Genomic DNA, 21,712 nt, shown 5'->3' with positions numbered 1-21,712 from the left:
TAGCTGACTACAGTTATAAGCAGTACTTCCCCATGAGCTTCATCACATGCATCCTCACACAGGGAATGCCAGTCCAAGTCAGTAAGACCTCCATAAACAAAAAATCTGAAGCACTCCGTACACGCAGCACTTGGTTTTTTAATGAGGACATAAAACATCCCCACCAGATTATCAAGGTTCCTGAACTTCCTTCACACTTAAGTCTATACATTTTCCTATTCCTGTACTTAGGAAGAAACAGAAAACAGACCCAAGTAAAGGACTGTGTTTGCAGCAGCCTCAGTGAGAAAGGAAATCTTAAATTTTCTTTCTTTTTCAGTTTGCCTCTGTGTAAAATTCACTGAAAGAAGCTTTGGGCTTACGATAAGAGAAAAGAAAGATTGAAATAGGCAAGAATAAATGTTTCCCTGATTTTCCAGAGTTTGCGGTATCTGATTTCTTTACCACTTACAAAATAAAATAAAAAGTCAGCTCCAGAATGTGCAACAAATAACCATTGACAGTGATTCAATGATTACTATCAATAAATAGAGCTCAGGCAAGAAAGGAGAAGATGGGTGAAAGAAAAGGAAAGCAAAATTCAGTCAGTAACTTCTTTTTCTTAGACCCCTTTTTAAGGCACACACAGCATCCCACAAAATCTTGTTGGGCCACTGACATTTGGGGGGGTCTTTTTCATTGCACTCTTTCTGCGACAGTGTTGAATGGATGCTGTGACACAGCATGCATTATTCTATCACTTCTTATTTATGGTTGCGATTCTGGCTCCCTGGTCCTGAAATTGCTTTTCAGCAAGTCACTAACATCCACTCAGAATAGATCAGTTTTGCTTCTCTTATTCTAGCTGAATTTTTCCAAGAAAATCCATGTCTTATTTGGTTTCAGCTAAAAAAGTTTAAGCTATTCAGTATAATTATGAGTTTTAAAATATATTTAAGAGTAAAGAGATTGTGTAGATGATTAAATGCCTTATTTCTCTGGATTCTTCCAGAAGACTTCCATATTTAAATACAATACAATGCTAGCATTTAGTTTTTCCTGGTCGTTTTTTTTTCCTAACCTCTCCCCTCACATAAGCAACTGTTTCCATATATTGTTATAATTCAGAATGAAGTACAAAACCCATTATCATCTCAAAACATTTTGAATTATGTTATGCAGACATGTAAAAATTGTTATGTTTGTTGAGACTCATGAAATTTCATATTGACAATTTATTTTACCTAAACTTTTTGCATACAGAACACTGTGATAACTACTTCTTTGCATATATTATATTTTCACTGTTTTGGTTTTAATCTGCAGGATGTTTTGCACATTTAAGAGATCAATTTTTACTTACAGTGTAGTTGTGTATTTCTTAGCATCTCAGTTGGCGTCATTTTTCCTTTCACACGTTTCAGTTATTTTTTAAAATGCCTTTCTTATCAGTATTGTGTGAAAAAAATTAGTTATAAATAGGAAGGGAAAATGGAGTATATGGAAGGCTTCTCAGTCCTCAGCACAGCAAAAGATTTTTATCAGGCACAAAACAAGTGCAGATCTAAGAAATAGATATTTCCCTCCCTCCCCGCCATCATCACTCCAGGATTGTTTGAAGGTCAGTTTCACAGTATCACAATAAAATAAAAATATCAATATCAAAATATCAATATTCAATAAAAATATCAGAAGAGAAAAAGATTTTACTTTTCTACGGGTTATATCTTTAAAGAATAATAAATGGGTTTTCTAAACAATGGTATTTAGCTGGATACAGCTGGGAAGGAACATTTTGTAAAGAGAGGGCAGGAAAAAAATTCTCTGCCCACAGAAAATTATAGTCTATTTGTCTCTTTGTTAGTTCAAAAATTAAACAATCAGTTCCACAGCTGAACCCAAATGTATTTTCTGAGTGTGTCAGAAATTTGGTCCCCTGTTTTAATGGAGAAGCGTGTGGGGGGGGGAAATGCCTAGGCACACAACTGAAAAACAAGAGCTCTGTATGCCAGCTCTGTTTCCCTTGCTGGAATATGTAATCCCTGAACAGAGCTTGCCCTGACCTTCCACAAGTAGCAGGGTAATTGTTCTCAGGGATTTTATGAATATCACTATCTATTTGCAAAGAAAGTCATGGATAAAAGAGGAAAATTAATTTGAATTTGCAGTGAAAGTGAGCATCCAGTACTGGGCTGTTCACCAAGTGGAAGAGAGCCAGACTTGATCCCTGGGCAGAGAGCCAAGGAGACATCTCTGCCATGGTACATGACCAAGTTCTGCAGATGGAGAGTTAAGCTGGGCACAGAGGAGGGACTTCTGCACCATCCTCAGAGTAGATAAAGCTTTAAATATATTGGAGCATTATTTTTTTCATTCATTCCTCAATACCAGCCTCTGATGAGAAGCAGCGGTGAAAAACTCTAGTTTTACATGGGGAAGTTATACAGAATACCACCTGCATGGTGCTGCAATGGAGTAGAAACCCTTTGGAGGAGAAGGAGGAGAACGAAACCAAAGCATAAAACTGAAACCACAAAAATATACATAGTATGCACCTTAATTCATAATTTCTCACAGGCCACTCAAGCATGTCCCTAGTGTCAAATGAACTCCCCTGTGAGTTGCCTTTTTAGTTCTCTAAGGCTGCATCCAATTGCTGTCCATCTTGAGAGAGCAGGGTGTGAACACTCCCTCTTGGTGATGGTTTGTTGACCACATTTGCCTGCAAGGCAGAGGTGGGAGCCATACACAGGGAAGAGCATCTGGTCTAGGTTGGGGTGGTTTTAGCCCTGTGTGACTCAGGGCTCATCCCCCAGCTTTGCTGCTGCAGAATGGCTCAACAAGGACAGCCACTCACCTGAGACATCAGCAGCATCAGCATGAATTTTTAACTCCTCTGTTCACCCAAGCAGCAGTTGCTTTTGGTTCAATTCACTGCACAAGATGTGCAATCTTAGCTCTATGTGGAGGTGAAAGTCCTGTATTAATTCACGTTGAGTGCGCACAACAGTCAGTGAGAAAAGTGGCAGTGCAGAGATAGAAGAGTAAGAAGGTTTTCTGTGATCCCTGTTGAATTAGCTGTTTTTAAATGATTGGTGAGTATTCCATGAAGGTATGGGAATAAACACAGCCATTCAGATGGTGTAGGAGGGAAAAAAACCTTGAAGTGTAGAAAAGGACACAATGAGGTGGGAAAGAATAAGCTGCCATAGATATATACCTACATCCTTCACTTCATGCACCCATAATTCCCTCTGACAGCTGCATGATTAATTCAAAGATTTATTGATTTATTTTTTTTCTTGCTCCATCCTGATGACCTGCTTTTGTTGACAGGTCTGTGTGGCTCACACTCTGCCTCCAGTTGAAAGCATGGCATCATGTCAGTCTTCATGGCCTGCAATAAGCTTTTCAATTCATTCAACGCCAACAGTGTTGAGCGCATGGGAAAGAAAAAAAATGCAGGCCTTATTTCAGATCAAACAAATGAACTACCAAACTGGTAGGCTACATTTGCCATGAAAATCACCTCCAATTGCAATTCTAATGCAATTTTGATGGTGGGAGAGCATATCTAAAATGTTCAGTCTTTCTTCTCCTGTACTCTCAGTTTTATGAGTAATTGACTAGTATTAAGTTTTCTAGCAAAACGAAAGACATTTTGGTACAGTGATTCCTTACTAAAAAAAACCCCAAAACACCAACAAAACAACCACCAACCAAAAAAAAACCAAACCAAAAAACAAATAAATATTTAGTCTTTGATCTATCACCTTTCTGCAGTAGGACAGTGTCAGCCCCTGTGCTCAAGCTCATGCCCACATCACAGGCTTCAATAGTTCACTCGACTCTCACTGAAAGATCACCTGGCCTTCATTGTAATCTTCTTCCAAAAAGAAAACATATATGCAATTAAAAGATGCCTTTACATTTTAACAACTCAGGTGAAGCAAGAGAGATACAACATGAAATTCTACAAAACAGGTACTTCCAATTCTTTCTAATGAGCCATTCTTCAAATGAGCCTTTCCGTTACAATTGAACTCTCAGCAGGGAAGACAAACTAAAATAAACAGCTGTATGATCATCTACAACCCTAAAAATCTGTGAGTTTTTCTACTTGATAGAGCTATACTCCACAGTGATGTTTTAGTTGAAATGGCTTGGTGCAACACAGGACACTGCATGTCCAGATGTCACAGTATCACCAAGGTTGGAAGAGACCTCAAAGATCATCGAGTCCAACCTGTCACCACAGACCTCATGACTAGACCATGGCACCAAGTGCCACGTCCAATCCCCTCTTGAACACCTCCAGGGATGGGGACTCCACCACCTCCCTGGGCAGCCCATTCCAATGATGAATGACTCTCTCCATGAAGCACTTTCTCCTCACCTCGAGCCTAAACTTCCCCTGGCACAGCTTGAGACTGTGTTCCCTTGTTCTGGTGCTGGTTGCTAGAGAGAAGAGACCAACCCCTTCCTGGCTACAACCACCTACTGCCATTCAGGAAGGTTACAAGATCACAAGCCACCCGTAAAACGGACTTATTAAGGAAAAATACAATGCTGTGGTGATTATTTCCAAAAGCAAATATAAAAATAAATAATAAAACTAGACCTAAAACCACTCTGATTCACTGAGGTATGTTTCTGCTCCTAGCCCTTTGACATCAAATCTGAGAGCAGAGTCTTTCTGTCTACAAATCAACCCCACCAAAATCCTGCATATTAAACCAAATCAATAAAAATATTGCTTCAAATATTTAACTTTAAAAAAACCCATATATATATGAACCAAAACATGCCTGAAATATTGTAAACAAAGAGCAAAGTCAAAAAGGAAAAATGTTAGGAGAACACTTGTGAAGGTTAGCAGCCAGCTTGCTCTTGTTTCCCCTTTAATAAAGACCTGGTAAACATGAAGTTAATTAAAATGCAGGCCATATTCACTTGAAGGTTTGTAAAACCTGGCACTAGGGACAGAGAGAATTAATATTACAGGAACTGAGCAGTGTAAAAAAGCTGGCCAGGTGATAAAATGTGTTTCAGCCTAGGAAAATGAGAGAGATTTCTAACACATCCGGAAAGGAAATAACGTGACACAGATATTTCCAGTGAAAGGCTAACTGTCCTACTGAATTCAACCACACCAAAAGAACCTTCTTGATGACTGGCAACATTTCTAACAAGGTGGTAAAAGAGAGCAGTTAAGGCATCAAAATGCATAATGTTATGCATGGTCCAACAGACCCTCAGGCCCATAAAGAGACATGATAGGTGGCCATATACATGTATCTGCGTACATACAGTCATGGATACAGAGGAGGAAAGAGAAAGGTATATATTAAAGAAAAAATGTTTAAAAAAAATCCAAATATTTGAAGCCTTAATACAAGAAAGAAGAAGTACAGCCTCCCTCTCTAAGTCACAAGGAGCAGAAGAAGCAATTCTGAAAGAGGCTTGAATTCAGTCATGTTTTTAATGTGCTTTAAATTGTGCAAGTAGAGAAATTTAAAAAAAAAAAAAAAGTAAAGGACTGAAGGAAAGAAGAGAGGGTTGGTGGGGTGGTGGTGTTTTGATTTCAAAGTGAGTAGAGGGATAGGATCCCTCCAAATGATGGAAATGAAGGGCTAGCCTAAACAAAGCAGCAATAGAGAGGGGTAAAAACCTCCTATACAACTGTCTTCTGGGCACATTTCATTACCGAAACATCAACAATACCATTTGTGAACCCAGTTAGTATAAATACTGTTGGATGTAGTGAGAGAGCAAATTTTGGCTTTCTACAATTTATGCATCAAGAAACCTCACTCAAATACACCTTTTTCCTCCATCTCTCTCAAACAGACATTGATGTTTTATGGCCTTAGAGTAGCCAAACTTTGGAGTCACACTGAGGAAAATCAGCAAATTCCCTCAGCAGTCACACTGATATTAACACTTGCATTTCACACACATACTTCCCCATGCTGACGAAGGGATCAGAAAACATTCCTTTGCCTACAATCATATCACTCATTTTCCTCTGTGCTATCAAAATGTGACTCTTTGACATGTGGATCTGATACTTTCTATCTTCATCCCTTCAAGTCACTCTGAATATCACAAAGACGTTGAAATCCTTGCATCCAGCCTTGCTGATCCCACATCCATATTTTTATACTTGATTCTTCTCATCAAAATATTCCAGTGCAATGAAATAGGAAGCAAACATAAAGATCAGGATGCAGAGTAGTCAAGAGGAAAGGTCCTCCAGTGACAAGTTAAGTATGTTGCCCTAATCAGTTACAATTTTATTTTACAATGAGTCAACGGAGAGCGTGAAAAAATATTTGCACAAGCAAGAAGTGTCAAGCTTTTATCATTTCCACTTTCTAGGATTATAAGAATCTCTCCTCCTAAAAGAACAGTGCTCTCAGGGAAAATGAAGATAACTAGACATTTCTTAAATAATGTAGCAAATTACTTTTTCTTAGGTCCCTTAGGAAAACAACCTTGTTGAAAGAGAAAGTGAGGAAGCAATATACTGTCTTCAGAGATGGGCAAGTGCACTTTACATGTTTAAAAAGCTTAGAAAACACATTACTGTAACAGCAAACACATGGTGTGTCCTGAGCATTGCTGAACACCAGTCACTGGCTTTCCAGGGAGTCAAGGAAGCTCAGTGGCTGTAGTTTGACTGCTTTACTTTCTACATGCTATCACCACTCTCAAGAGCAGAAATAAATCTCATCACCATATTTCTGGTAGAATGCAGTTTACATTCAGCAATTTTTGGTTTTTAATGTTGCTAATATTCAGTCATAAAAATTTACTCTTTAACCCACTCCCCACCTGGAACCTGAAAAAAGTCTTGCATCTACAGGATTCAGCAGCATAAGTTAAGTGTCTCCTGAATGCTTGCTGGCTGGCAATCATGATTAAGCCCTGGCATCAAACCAAACAAGAAAGATCAGAGCTCACCTCTAGTAGGCACAGGCTCAGTCAAATGGCTGAACTTAATCCCTGTGATCATCAGCAATAATCTAACTCTAAAAACAGGACTCTGCAAACAAGGTCACTCTCTGTAGAGATTATTGGTATTTCTTTACTATGTATAAACTCCATGGCTGAAAAAAGTGATCATTCTGTGTAAACTAACCCACTGCTGTAATCTCAAAACTCCACTACAAAAAAAACACCACAAAACCCCCACACAAACTGTGCTGTATTTTAGGCGCTACCACGTGACAACTGCTGGCAAACAGTGACTGCTTACAGTCAACTGTAGTAGTTCAGGAAAGCCCTTTGTGCAGAAAGAGATCCAAGAGCCCCTGAGCCTTTTGAAGACAAGACTTGAGGAACTAACTGTGTGTAAATAAATAATACAATTCATTACATCAAATGTAGGTCATTGTACACCAGTGACACTTTTCAAACTGTAGTCCAGTGTGTCTAATGTATGCTTGCTGGAAGCCTCATCAGCTGTCATCTACACATCAATCACAGCCCTTTAGGGAATTGTGCTCCGTTCATGCTTACACACCTTTCCCTCAAAGCTGCTGTTCTTTCAGCGCAGACTTAGGTATGCCATAGCTCACAGTTGTTACCATCCACCTCTCTCCTTTCCTACCTTTTTTAAGCAGTCATACTCTATGTATATATCAGACAGATTCTTGCATGGTATGTCATTAGACATAAAAATAGGACTTCATAAAGGTCAGGGCATGAACCTATTCATGATCCCGCTCTTGGCACTAAGCTATTCAGACACATGGAAAAACTTGAAATCCCTCATAGCTATCAGCATCAGGATAGGAGGCATTCATAATAGAAGTACAGTATATAGCGACAGACCAAATTTCATTCTTCTGCCTCTCTTTGTTTCTATCTCCTCTCCGTTCTCCTCTTTCATATCTCTTTGTTGATCCCTTATGCTGACCTTTATTTTTAATAATCCCTTTCTGTCCACCTTCCCCTTTAACCACACCCATCCTTTGCTCTCTCTGGAACTAATTAACACATAAATAGATTCTGGTTTTTGCTGGTTTTTAAGCAGAGCAGAATCAGCAGGGTTTTTTTTCTTTACCTCCCCTTCTAGTACAGCTTCACAGTTTTGCATGTGAAGAAGAAATACTATGAGCCAAGCTCTTCTTTCCTGTCTGCCCTGAAATTGCTCTATAGGAGCAGAACCACAATCTGCATACTCTGTCACTTTTCTGTATTCTTGTTCCTTGATTTTACAGCTGCTGTTTGATGCAGTCTTCGGTCCTGTGGGGCCTAGGCTGTTTCCAATGGCTATAAGGTCAACACAAAGCTGATTCCAGTAGTCTCTTTCATTTGGAATGGTTTGTGAGGCAAGGCAGCAAGAAGGAAATGAAACAATCTTTTAGTGAGCCATAGCAGCCGTCAGTCATACAATATTCTAGGATTGTTTAAGCTTTTATGTTTAAGGTTATCAAACGAAAATGTGCTGAGAGCTGGTTACTAATTCTAAGGAAAACTGCACATCACTACTTACAGTTCAAATGCATTTCAGACTCAGTTTCAATTCAACTCACATTATACAATTCTTCAGAAAAGAAAAAAAAAAAAAAATAGAGGATCTCCGCAAAGGAGCTCCTGGAGTAACAGCTGTAGAGCTTGGTAGAGCAGTAACCTGTGAGAGCAATTTCAGGCTTCTCAGAATGATCATTGGTCTTTCTATTTTGCCACCATCTCAGAGACAGTTAGGCAAGACACACACCATTTGAAAGTTTGATTGCTTTTACTAGAATGCACAGATGGGCAAATAAGATGCATTTTAATTCATTCACGGCAGATTGAAAACTGCAGAAGTCTGACGATGTCCTGGTCTGTCATGAGAGTTTGTAACATATCTGTATCCAGTGGAGATGGCTGAATACTTCATTGAACAATCATTATTTAAAATGGATCTTTCCAGTATGAAAAGGTTTCTGTGTATTTGATGTTGGAAGCTGGGGGTTTGTACTTTCCCCTGGAATAGATTTATCCAAATAATTGTTTTTTGTTTACTTTAAGAATAATTTACCCTACTATCTTGGCCCTAAAGGACACTGTGAAAAAAAAACTTTTTGGCCTCCAATTTGCTGTCACTTTGAAAGACAAAACCCCAATTATTCAGCTGCTCCCCTGACAGGCAGGCAAGCACTTGCACACTTTTTCAGTCCACAGCTGTCCTTGCACATGGAAACTGCACAGAATTCACTATTTCTGGCACCTTGCCCTTTATTGAACAAGGAGTCTGACCTACCTGCACACTCCTTGGAAACACTTCTAGCAATATGTCTTAATATGTTTCAGCTCCCAATTACTTTACAATAACCTGGAGGCACAACATAAAATTGCAGCCAGGAAACAGAAGATACTTTTGCCCAGCCATATTTATTACCCACTTCAATTACTGTGGACATCACTGTGCTCTCTGAGAACTAAACACACAGACGAAAGCAAGTACGTCCAGGATAAGGCACTGTTGCAAGATCCAAAAAAAAATAATTACAAAAAAAATCTCACTGTCTTAATCAAGGAATACATCTCTTATACAAACTTTCTAAAAAAACTATATTTTTTTTCAGTTGTTTGGGGTTTTTTTGAGGTTTTCCTTTGGTTGGTTGGTTGGTTGTGTGTGTGTGCGGTTTTGAGGTGTTTTTGTTTTGGTGGGTTGGGGTTTTTTTTTACATTCAAAAAGTAAAACCTCCTTGCTTTTTGCCTTTTAAATGTTGAATGCACATAAAAAGAGAACTGATATCTAGAGCAGCAAGTAACAGCTGGAATAAAGTATTCTGGTTTACCCACAGATCTCTCTACCCTAGCAGTCAGAATGGGACTATAGACAGACAGGCATATGAAATATTTACTCTGAATTGTGCTTCGAAGTGCCGTACTGAAATCAAAGCCTTTCAGGAACAACAACAACAACAAATGACAAAAAACCCCAACAACTAAAATAAAAAACTTCTCTGTTGGACCACTTGCATAAGGAGCTGTCCTGTTGAAAAGCTGCCCTGATTCCTGTCACAGGGGTCCCTCATCCTCTCCTGTAAAGTGTAAAATTTCCTGTGTTGTGTTTTCTATTTGAAACAGATATATCAACTCAGAGAAAATGTTCTTCTCATCTTTTTTTTTTCTCTGCCTCTCCCCCTTCCTTTTTCACTTTTCTTTTTCTTTCTTTCCAAGTAAACACTATCACACAAAAGTCTTGTCCACCTCAACCCATGGTAATCATCACCCTGTGAATCTCTATCTTTATATATTCTTGCTCACAGTTTCCCCTCAAGATGGTTCTCATTTTTGCTGATGCTAATGAGTAATCAATAAATCAGTTGTGTTAAGAAAGAAGACAAAACAAATCAGAACTTGATGTTTTCCAATACTAAATCACAGAAACATTCAAGTCAGAAAAGACCCTCAGGATCACCAAGTCCAACCAAACACCCTACTCTACAAGGTTCACCCCTAAAACCAGATCCCCAAGCACCACATCCAAATGACCTTTAAGCACATCCAGGCTTGGTGACTCAACCACCTCCCTGGGCAGCACATTCCAATGCCTGACCACTCTTGCTGTGAAATTTTTTTTTCCTTCTGCCCAATGGTTAGATAAAGAGCATATCAATGAATCTGGCCTAGTACAGAGAAGGGAAAAAAAAACACCAAAAAAAGAGAGAGAAAATAGAAAGAAATTTTAAAAAGAAAAAAAGCTAGCCATGGTTGCACAAGCAAGTGTAGGCATTTCTTATGTTCTTATGCCTGGAAACATTCCAAGTCAGGTTGGACAGGACTCTGCGCAATCAGATCTAGTTGAAGACGTCCCTGCTCGCTGCAGGGGGGTTGGACTAGATGACCTTTAAAGGTCTCTTCCAAGCCAAACCATTCTACAGTTTCCCCAGAATATTGATCATTACTGAAAAACAGCTCAATAGTCATGTTATGTCTCGCATCTTATTCATCAGCACTGGCCTTCTAAGAAGACAGGCTTGATCAATAGCTACTATTTGAGCTCATGGTCAGATTATTGCAAAATTGAGGCTGGGTATAACTTGAGGCAATTGTTTTATGAAATGCATGTGGGCTCTAGTCTTTAAATGATCTCACTATTAAGCTTCAATTTAAGACTGTAAATAGTGGGAAAAAAAATCTTGCAATCATTGTGGTTAAACTGGAGCAATGTTTTCCTGCTTGGCTTTTGCCCTTGCATGACCAACAGTATCAGCCTGCAATGTAACCTGCGTTTTTATCTCTTAAACTAAATCTTTTCTTTGGTGTGATCCAATATGATAAACTGAGATTTTTAATAGCATCAGTTTTCACAAATTGTGTTTCATTTCATTTTAGATTTCTGTCTAATTCAGGGATTGTGAGGCATTAGAAACTTAGTTTTAAGTAAAAACTTGTAATGAGTGTAGCCCAGTCAGCAACAGTCAGAAGTTTCATTAAAAAAAAAAAAAAAGAAAGGTTTAATTTAGGTCATATATTTAAATATTATCATATACTCCTATCACCTAAAATTTTGCAGTTAAAATCAATATAGTCTGAAATTATCTTTAACAAGCACTCATAATGGCCTGCAGAAATGCTACACTTTCTTCCCTTAAGGTGAGGTTGCAGGGACTTATGTATCCTATTCCCAATTCCAGGACAGGACTGAGGCAATAATATCCCACGGGTGCTAGTTACTAATGCTCAAGTCAAAAAGATTCGATTGAAAGGATGCAATCTATGCTGACAGAGAAAATATGCATGTTTTCTTATAATACAGAAAGAATAAACTTAAACAAAATAGAGGTTCTCAACCATGCAGTTATATATGTTCTACTTTTCCAGCCAATAGTCGCTCATACGGATGTATATGCATCATACAGTAGCCTATTTTTGAGATGAAGCAAAACCATTCATAAGATTATCTAAGCTATGACTAAAATTCAAAAGTTTTGGATCATTATATACAGAATAATGAAACTTTCATTTGCACATTTAAATAAAACTCTGACCTGACTATATTGACTGAAGTATGGGTGAGTTCCACAATCCAAATACTATAGACCTCTTCATGGAAACACACTCAGTTTCAGTTGCTCAATGACAAAATAATGTGCCATACCATCATCTATAAGAACTAAGTGGATTTAACGAGCTTAACCAGTGTACAAGTAGTATAGGACAATTAATCATCAATCCCATGATACTTAAACATCTATCAAAATCCTTAGAAAGCTATTTGAAATGCATTGAAAAAAAGAAAACCAAGCAAAAACCTAGAAGCAGCTTATGAAAGTAATCAATACAACACAAAGAAATAAAATATACAATATGTATCATATGGAAGTATAAATACTTCCATCAATGTCACGTTTGTCAGAAAGGAAAGACTACTAATATACTGAGAAGTAAACCAAACAAACAAAAAACCAAAAACATTTCCACAACTTGTAACACTGTAAATGTGAAAACATTTTAAAGTATACTTTGCAGCAACGTGTAACTCACACTAGGTTGTGTTTTTTTCCCATTCTGCATTAACCTGGAACAATCCACTTCAAATTTCTGCACACATAAATCATGTGTGTGTCTGTGTAACAGCAGCTGTACTGTGGTTAATATATAATTTAGATATTTATTATACTGAAAATATTTTCCCCACATATACTCTCTTCCATTAATTTCTTACAATGTTTGTGCTTTAAAGTGTTGGATATTCTTTGCCTGAATTGCCTGTACTTCCTGAACAATGCCACGTTGTTTCCTGACTTTGTCAGTAAATGCATATAACTGCTTTACAACAGATTGAAGTGAAACAATAGATTCAGTTTACATCACAGTTTACTGTGTTCTTAAGTCTCTAGTGTCATCTGTAAGGATATTTATCTATGATGATTTGAGATTAAAATATTATGCAAGTATAAATATTGATTGCATACCTCATTTAAATATAACCAAAGAAATTTAGGCTCAGGATTTCTTCTAATCCTTGGGTAACATTACTACTGAAAACCAATTATAACCCAACACATACTTTATGAGACTCAAATTTCTTTGGTACATAGGAGTTCCTTATCAAAGTTAAAATGTGAACCCACTGACACAGCACCAGGAAGCTGGTTTTATGTCTGGTATAAAACAAAACCCATGTATTTTCCCCTCAAGCACGCTAGAAAAAGCAGGGTTGTCTAAAACCTTCATGTCACACACAGTCATAGCGATGCAGCAATGATAATGTGAAGTACATTACTGGAAGGATGACATACCATTCAGCTATAATTGGCTCCAAGTAAACATCAGACATGGGGGTGGGGGGCAAAACCCAGGAACCATATCTGCCATTACCAATCGAAAAAGAAATCCATAGGAGCCTACCTGAGACAAGCGAGACTGTGTCTTTCTCCCATGAGACAACAGAGATGTATGCCTCCACAGAGGAGGGGATAATGCACTTGAACACTGCTACATTGCCTCTCATGGCTTTCTGGTCCTCCACACGGACTGTATAGGGTTCCCGTAAAACTGAAAACAGAAGAAGAGGTTTTGTTAAACAAGTCTTAATCACACATCCTCTCCCTCATTTAGCTTTGGGAATTTCCCCCAGGAAGCTTACTTGAGTTATGAATTCTTTTGTCTCAGTAAATGTTTTGTGAAGTTAATTGCAAATTAATACAAAAGCATTTTTTCATCTTTTCATTTCCTCAAAAATCTGCATTTCATTGTGTTTCTGTGTGCTTCCCCTACCTAATGCTGAGGGCAAGGAGAAAGACTTTTGTAAGAACTGCACATTTATATGGGTAAATGGTGCATGTTTTCCATTCCTTGTCTAGTTTTTCATGCCATGTTTCCCACCAAAAATTGTTTCAAAGGGTACAAAGTACATGCAAGTATTGTGTGTGAGTTAGAGATCCAGATGGTAGAACAGGAGGTCAGTGTCATTTAGGATTCTGAAGAACTGAGAACCACAAGAGAAAACTGATGGAGGTGACAGCCAAAGAAAGAGCTATGTTTCTCAGAAACACAGAGAAATGGCAGTAGGTAAGAGCTGCATTCACTTGACCAGCAGTGAAAGAAAGAGGTTAATGGTAAAAAACCAGAAAGCATGATTCAGAGTTGTATTAAAAAAAAACCAAAACAGCAAAGACACTTAGATGCAGGATATGGTTTGTCTAGCATCTGGAAGAATTAATTTAATGGACAAAGAGAAGAAAAAAAAAACAACTGGAGAAATTCTTCATGACAAATTAATATTGCTGGGATAAGATATAGCTGCATTAGGTTGGAGAACAGAAAGAATAAAAATCCTTACACTGAAACAATTCAATGAAGGGTGAAAAATCCTGTGAGCAACAGTTAATAGAGAAGGTGCTAGAGAAGAGAAGAAACACACATTTACTACAGGGAATGAAACGGGAAAGAGAGGAAGGACAAGCAGCAATATAATCTCTCCACAGGATCGAGGTGTAACAAAAAGAGAAATCACCACAGCCAAGATAGTTATGTATCTTGAGGTAACAAACAATATTACACGTCCTGGAATGAAAACCTGTTTCGATGAAAATACAAATGAATGCATTGGATAATGATGTATAAGACATAGTAAAAGTTACGGGGAAGAATAACCCCAATGCTGGCCAAAAGACGCTGAAGATTGAGATACATTAACAAATCCACAAAACCAACAAAATACTATGCTCTCTCTAAATATAATTCTGCCAGACAAGTTGTCCATCCATTACAGTAGAACCAAGTTCCAAGTCAAGTCAGTGACTCTGTACACTTACGGATATTTGTTTTTAACAACTTCTTCGATCTGTGGACAACTAAACATTTTCAGAAGCACGAGACGTTGTATAAACCCACATACACATGCTATGGGAACTTGCTTTAACAAGTCACTTTTGTGCCAGAGAACCCACTTTTCTAGACTAAAATTTTAATAAGATGTGTGAATTTCCTGGGAACCAGTTTTTCATTCTTGCCTCCTCATTTTCTATAAACTACAGATCACTGAATAGTCATTTATGGTTAAGAATATCAAATAAGTAGATAGATAATAAATAAATAGATAAATCTATGTGCTAACTGTTCAGTTTTCCCTATGTAACTCCTGTGAAGGCATTTCTCTGCAGGAAAGATATTTCTCTTCTAAGAGTATTACAGCCCAAACAACAACAAAAAGGTTTCAAGGACTTGCATTAGTCAAGGGTCAGCTCCCAGACTAGCTTTTGTTTGTTTGTTTGAATATTTTAATTAGCTGAAGTGGGTAGACAAAACCTTCAAAAAAAACCCAAACCACAAACATGCAATCATATGCTTATGTGTTCTAACAAAAGGCCTGATTTTGATCTCACTCTAATTCTCCACTGCCTGACCCAGAAACAGAAAGCACTGCCTCAGTTGCTGAATCATCATACAGGACATAACTTTCTCTCTGAAAACACAGCACAACTGAATACAAGCAAATGAGAAGGGGTGTAATTACGGAAGCACTTTCCCTCCAGCCCCTATATAAAAGCCAAAGACTGCATCTTTTTCTCTCACAGCTCTTTAATGAATAAGAATGATTAATGATTTCATTATCAGTTCATTTCTCCTCATACTTGTGCAGAAGCTCAACTGACTATGGTCTTTGGAAAACTTTTTGCCACCAAAATTAATCAAATCATGAAGAAGAGGGGAAAATCCACCATTTTATTTAATATTATGAAGAGTTCAAAGGTTTCTCTACTCTGACTCACAGCTGCTGCTGCTACTCCTTGTCTCAAACACCCATTCCCTCCCTTCTCAAGCTCCTGTGAACCCAATAAAAAAGCTGTACTTACCAGCCTTAATGTGAACATCCTGACTTCTGATTTTCCCTGAAGGATTTTCAGCTGTGCAATAGTAAGTGTTATCATGGATTAAGTTATTAAAGCTTGAAGGAGGGAAGGGGAAAATTTGGAGAGTGCCATTGGGGTGGACGTGGCGGATCCCTGGGACATCGTAGATCTCCTCGCCCGTTGCTAGGTACCATCTGAGCGTCACAGGGGGGATCCCTGCTGCTGGACAGGGTACCAATGTCCCTGTAGTGCTAGCAAACACTACCTCTTGCAGAGATGCATTGACAAAATATAGACTGGCATGTAGATCTTCACTGAAAACTGCAAGACAAAAAAGAAAAAGAACAGATCTTGAAAATCTAAGACATTTCAGCTACATGGAAAATAATTTGCTTGCAATGCAATCAAACACAATGCCTAGGGAAGGTAATCCAAACATCTGAATCCTAATGTAAGCTCTAATAAAATAATAAAGTCTCTCATTTTAGAAGAAAGTATCACCAGATGAAACACACTAGGTTGTTTACATCCAAAATTAAAATGGGAAATACTTTGTAGTGTAAACTGAAACAGACTTGATCACTTTTGCATTTCCTGGTGCAACATTTTTTGTAAGGCCAACAAAAAAAACAATCAAGCAGTAATCTAGCAACTAAATTTCTTCCTGGAACACAGGCAGTTTCTTTTCACATTCATAATTTGTCAGACTTTTCATGACAAAATTATTTATAAAGTAATAAAAAGAACGAAGTAAAGAATGAAAAAATGCCCACAATTCCTTAATACTAACATACACCTATACCTAAGGAAAATATATCCTAATAAAGGCCTCTAAACCTGGGTACAGAGCACATTTATGGCAATTTTGTTTCTTTCATCCGTGTGACCATAGACTCCTTCCCAACCATTAACCACAGATTCTGTGATGCTGTAAAAAAGTCAGAGCACAAGATTAGCCCTCACTTTTCTGAACACTTCAGCTATTACCCAAAGGGCTCTAAGGCTTCAAGTGACTTGTAGGCTCCCCAACATCCCATACAAAATGCCTTCCTAACTTTCTCTGATACACTTTATGCCACTATGCTCTCTGTCTGAGAGAATATCAGCATAAGGTATGATTTTTCTTCTTTCCCAATAAATGGTAGGAGACATTACCAGTTCCACCAGTCTGTGCTCTACATTCGCACAGACTCCTCACTTGTAAAAAACTTGTCAGTTTTACTTGACACACAGAAAGTTGCATATTTTGCTATATCTCAAAGGCAGTAGACTCCCAAGTTATTTTTTTAAAGAAAGACTGGTAAAGAGTAAATTTTTATTTTTAAAAGGTGACTATAATGCATCAGGCCCAAGAAATCATCAATGAAACAGATTTCAAGGCTAACCTTCATCTGCACAAGGTTGCTTTTATTGCCCTGTAGAAATAACTTGCAGTCCCAATGCTAAGTCATGAATTGGCTGGTCTACACCTGCCACTTATTCTTCTGGTAGCATGGAGCAAAAAAAAATGGGACTATTTTTCCTTATTTTGACATATTGAGGAGAAAGAAGATGGGAAGATACTGAACACCATCTCAGTTTTGACAATCAGGAAGCACTATCTCAAAAGAGAGTAGAACTGGCTCTTGGAATCCCTTGAAAGAATAAAGAGAAGCCCCTTCTAAAGTAATGGGGAAAGATGTTTGGCATGCAGGAGGCAGCTAGATAAATGGGCATCACAGACCAAGGTAAAAGGCACTTGGAGATTCAGAAAGAAGAAATTTCAAGTATTGGAACTGACAAGTCCCTGCATATAGATGAGACAGGTGCTAGTACAGAATAAAGTCCCTTGCAAGAAACAAATTCTTCCTAGCTGGCACAGCCCTCAGAGAAACTTGATATCTGGAAAGAAAAAATAGGCATAATAGGACTAAGCACAGGTAGAAGCACGGCTGAATAAGGTGATGCCACTTTTACATAATCACATTACCAATTATAGCTGCACATTGAAGCAGAGAACAGTATTGTTGGTAACATAATAGAGGACTGCAAAAAAAGTTGGCATTGTTCATCTGCTATACAAGCTATTCTTTACAAATACAAGTGAAACAATCAACTGGGCATTTTAATTTCCATTGGCCAACCAGACATTCACACAGAAGTAATAAATATAGTTCACATTTGACAACTTTTATTATACTCTATTGCTTCTTAGCAGACATTCATGTAAAAATGGTAGATTTGCTGGCTGAGAATAAAGAGGTGAATACCAAATTACAAATACTATAAAAATAGAGAATATGAGGAACTATGTTTGACTCTTCCATAGAATCTTTCTAATCAAAATGCAGCACAGCTGAACTAGAGACTCATACTTAGCAGCACATAACAGATTTTTCTAGCTGCTTTGTATCCTCTGTAGAAGCGATCCCTACTTTTGACAAACTTTCCATCCATCAGCCTATATAATAGTGCTTCATTTTGAAACAGCATCTGCTACACATTCATCTTAACAGCAGACACAAACACACAGAGTCCCCTAGAATGTAATTGCAGTGCTATAACACACAGATAGACACAATGCAGACAATACAGATGCGCTTTGTGGTGGGAAACAATGTGTAAGCTACTTGGATACATTCAACAACAAAAATTAGATTTCATAATCTTTTATAAAAAAATAGTACATTTCTCTGCAATGTTCCATAGGATAAAAGTGATTAACTGAGTAACAGAATACGTGATATATACAAACCTAACTGAAACTGAGACAAGTCAAACATACTATGTAATTATACATCACTAAATGACAAAATTTGATCCATCTAAATACAGTATTTTACAGTAAGGAAAAGCAAGCTCAGACTAGAGGGTACAAGGGAGAACAGTAGGGAAAGTCAGCACTGAAGAGAAATACCTGAAGAAGAAGAAAATGAGGTGGGGGGGAAGGTAAAAATAGGGGGACAGAGGGAAGAAAATCAGACAGGTTTTACTAACTTACTAAATGCTATTCTGAAAACAAGGCTTTTGAAGAATTTTTTCTTCCGACACAGTATTTTGTCTCCTGCATGGGTCAAAGCAAATAAAGTACAGGCCTGCCCCTATAGACTGCTCTGCATGAATGGACCTCTGCTACACCTCTAAGCCAGAACTGAAGTGTCTTGCAGCTGAGTCTGACTACACTTGGCCTGGACAGAGACAACATCAGCATTTTCACAGTATCACAGTATAACTAGGGTTGGAAGAGACCTCAAGGATCATCGAGTCCAACCTGTCTCCACAAACCTCATGACTAGACCATGGCACCAAGTGCCACATCCAATCTCCTCTTGAACACCTCCATTAGCAGTCCAGGGGAAGGAAGGTCAAAGATTTTTCCTGAATAATGTGTATTCATTACTGAAACAAGTAATACCTGAGGAAAACAGGAGGAGGCCTGCACCTTAGCAGCACTCAGTGGATGCCCCAACTGAAATGACAAGGTGACAAACAGTTTGCACCTGCATGCACTTCAGGGCAAAAAGGCAAAGAACTGTGCCCTTAACTATGTAGTTAAAGGAGCACATAAACAGGTTAATACATCAATAGACACAGGAATCTTATGTTAAATGGATACCATTTTCTTATTCACATAGCAAGAATGGGATGGAAGAAAGGCAGGATAAATTTTTTGAAAGTTTAGTCAAAATTCCTTAGACTCAACTACTTGAAGTGATAAGGGGAACTGACAAAGTATAATAGCTAAGGAAATTTCTCCTGCTTTTCAGGGGAGACAGCGCTGCTGCGTTGTGCCTAGCAAAGTGCTGAGTATGTCAGCCAGAGAGCAAATTTCTTCTAGCACTTGAAAATGCTCCTGTCAGGTAAACTGGTTTATCTCATGACAAGCTGGTCAATGGGGCTGCAAGTTGATCACACTCAGAAACAGAAAGTGAGACTCAGCACTGTACCACCAGCCTAGGTAGAGGTAACCAGACTGGACAGAAATAGTTATAAAGATCTCTTATCTATTGGTATAGCTAAGAATGGATTACTTCCTTAGTATTATTCTCTTCTGGCATATCACACCATCATCCAGATCTCCATGGTGCTGTAGCTCCTGCATATACACATAACACCCACTTTCATGTCCTCTGCAAGGACCTAGCAAATAACACTTCTGACATTTCCGCTGTAAGGATGTAACTTGTCAAGTCTTCACTGCATATTACACAAGACAAAACAGGCTGAAACTGGTGCTTTGTAATCCTCCTTTTTAACAGGCAGAAGAAGATGTCACTAAGACACAGGAGAGAATATACTACATTTAAACTACCATACTGAATTAGACTTGGCCTTGCCTTGCTCTGTATAGAATTTTGTGTCCTGGAGGGATCAGCGTCAGCTGCAACAAAGAGATGAAAGAAGACATGCAAAAGGAAACTGTGAATCTATCTATCCAAGAGCAAGACTCCTCTTCCCTTCCTCTGTTATCCCCTAGGTCTCCCTTCAGACTGCTTCACCTTTAAGAACCTTTACTGCAATGATGTCAAAAGTGAGAGCTTTCAAGGAGTTTTCACGTAACATAACAAAAATTTATATCTGCTCAGCTTGGTGCCGGAATGCAATGCCTCTGCTTGGTGTTGTTAGTTTCCTTTTCATCATGTTCTCTTTCATGCTTTAGTAGGTTTAACTAACATATTAGTGATTTTTGAAGCTAGATTTTTGTGCTTCACATCCTTCCAAAGTCCTATTTCCACATTCTGCAACTGACCACTTAAAGGTCCAATTTTCTCTTCAGTATTTGAAAGAGCTGCGATGCCTTTGAGCAACAGACAACACAATATATTGAGATATATCAATAAAATGCTTCTGAACAACTAATTGACACTTACATACAAATTACACTCCTCATCCTTTTCAGAGGCTAACCACTATTCCTGTAGTGCTTATGTAAGGGGAAAGTTTGGTCCTAAATGAATAACAATTTCAAAAGAAACGGAAAAATATTTCTCATGCCTTTGATTAATCAAATCCAGCATGAAATATTAATACAGATAAAATAAAAGATATCAATCAAAGTCTGTAGCAAAGAGACCATTGAGATTATTTGGATTAAAAAAAATAATACATAATTTAGCAGCTGATTCTTCTCCTGCACTACAGCAAGCCACAGCCTTAACTATCTTACAGTGAAACATCAGGTTTGTCATGGCCCCAGAAATTAATATTTCCTCTCCTTTTCTCTTCAGTGATGTTGTTGTTGATGAACTGGGCAACAACCAATGTTTTATTTAGGTTTTGTTGATTGTATAAGTTGTTGCCTTAAAACCTAAGGATTTCTTCCCTCTAAATACCAGTAATGTGAACACAAGAACCCTAGAAGCAAATTCAAGGAGTATAATAAAAAGCATTTAAAAATTAAAATAAAGAAGGGTAGTATGGAATAAAGTCTAAATTTTGTTTCTGTCAGAAATCAAGGATCCAAGGACACTCCTTTTAGACAAAGCTCCTTCCTCTTGCTGACTCTTGCAGTCTACCTGGGACAAAAAACTCCAGAAAAAGCTGATAGTTGGAAAAATTTGCTGCAGGCATCTTCTCAGCCACATAAAGTAGGTGCACAGCAAGATGAGACACAGTCCCTTGAGCAGTTAAGTGACCAGGAATCCAAGTAGTCTCATCAATGCATCAAACTCCAATCAAAGTTTAAGAAAAACAAAACGATACCAACTGCCTGTGTAACTTTTGCTGGATGCCTTTTCCTGAGGGACCCCAGACATTGTGTCTAGGTTAGGAGAGTAGCACTTCTGAGCCTTCTGCATAGCTAATATAGGACACCAAACACTGCCTAAAGGCATTTAGACCCCACCCTGGTGAAGCAAATTGTACTCTTTGCCTAATCCTTCACCCCCCACCAGCTGAGAGTGATCATGACAGCTCTATCTTTCTTGAAGACCTCATTTAACTGGAGA

General features: G+C 38.2%; 1 protein-coding gene across 1 annotated transcript in view; it reads right to left on the bottom strand.

The window, feature by feature from the left end:
* The window catches only part of DSCAM (DS cell adhesion molecule), a 459,734-nt gene that overhangs the window by 374,446 nt on the left and 63,576 nt on the right, over positions 1–21,712 (bottom strand). The window contains exons 2-3 of the mRNA XM_054165785.1: positions 15,789–16,106; positions 13,339–13,485 (exon numbers count right to left, since the gene is read on the bottom strand). Of these exons, the coding sequence (XP_054021760.1) occupies positions 13,339–13,485; positions 15,789–16,106 (465 nt within the window). The remainder of the gene's footprint in view (positions 1–13,338; positions 13,486–15,788; positions 16,107–21,712) is intronic.

This window comes from Dryobates pubescens, chromosome 12, assembly GCF_014839835.1.
Source record: "Dryobates pubescens isolate bDryPub1 chromosome 12, bDryPub1.pri, whole genome shotgun sequence".
NCBI classification, from domain to species: Eukaryota; Metazoa; Chordata; class Aves; order Piciformes; family Picidae; genus Dryobates; species Dryobates pubescens.
This window is presented reverse-complemented; position numbering and strand designations above follow the sequence as displayed.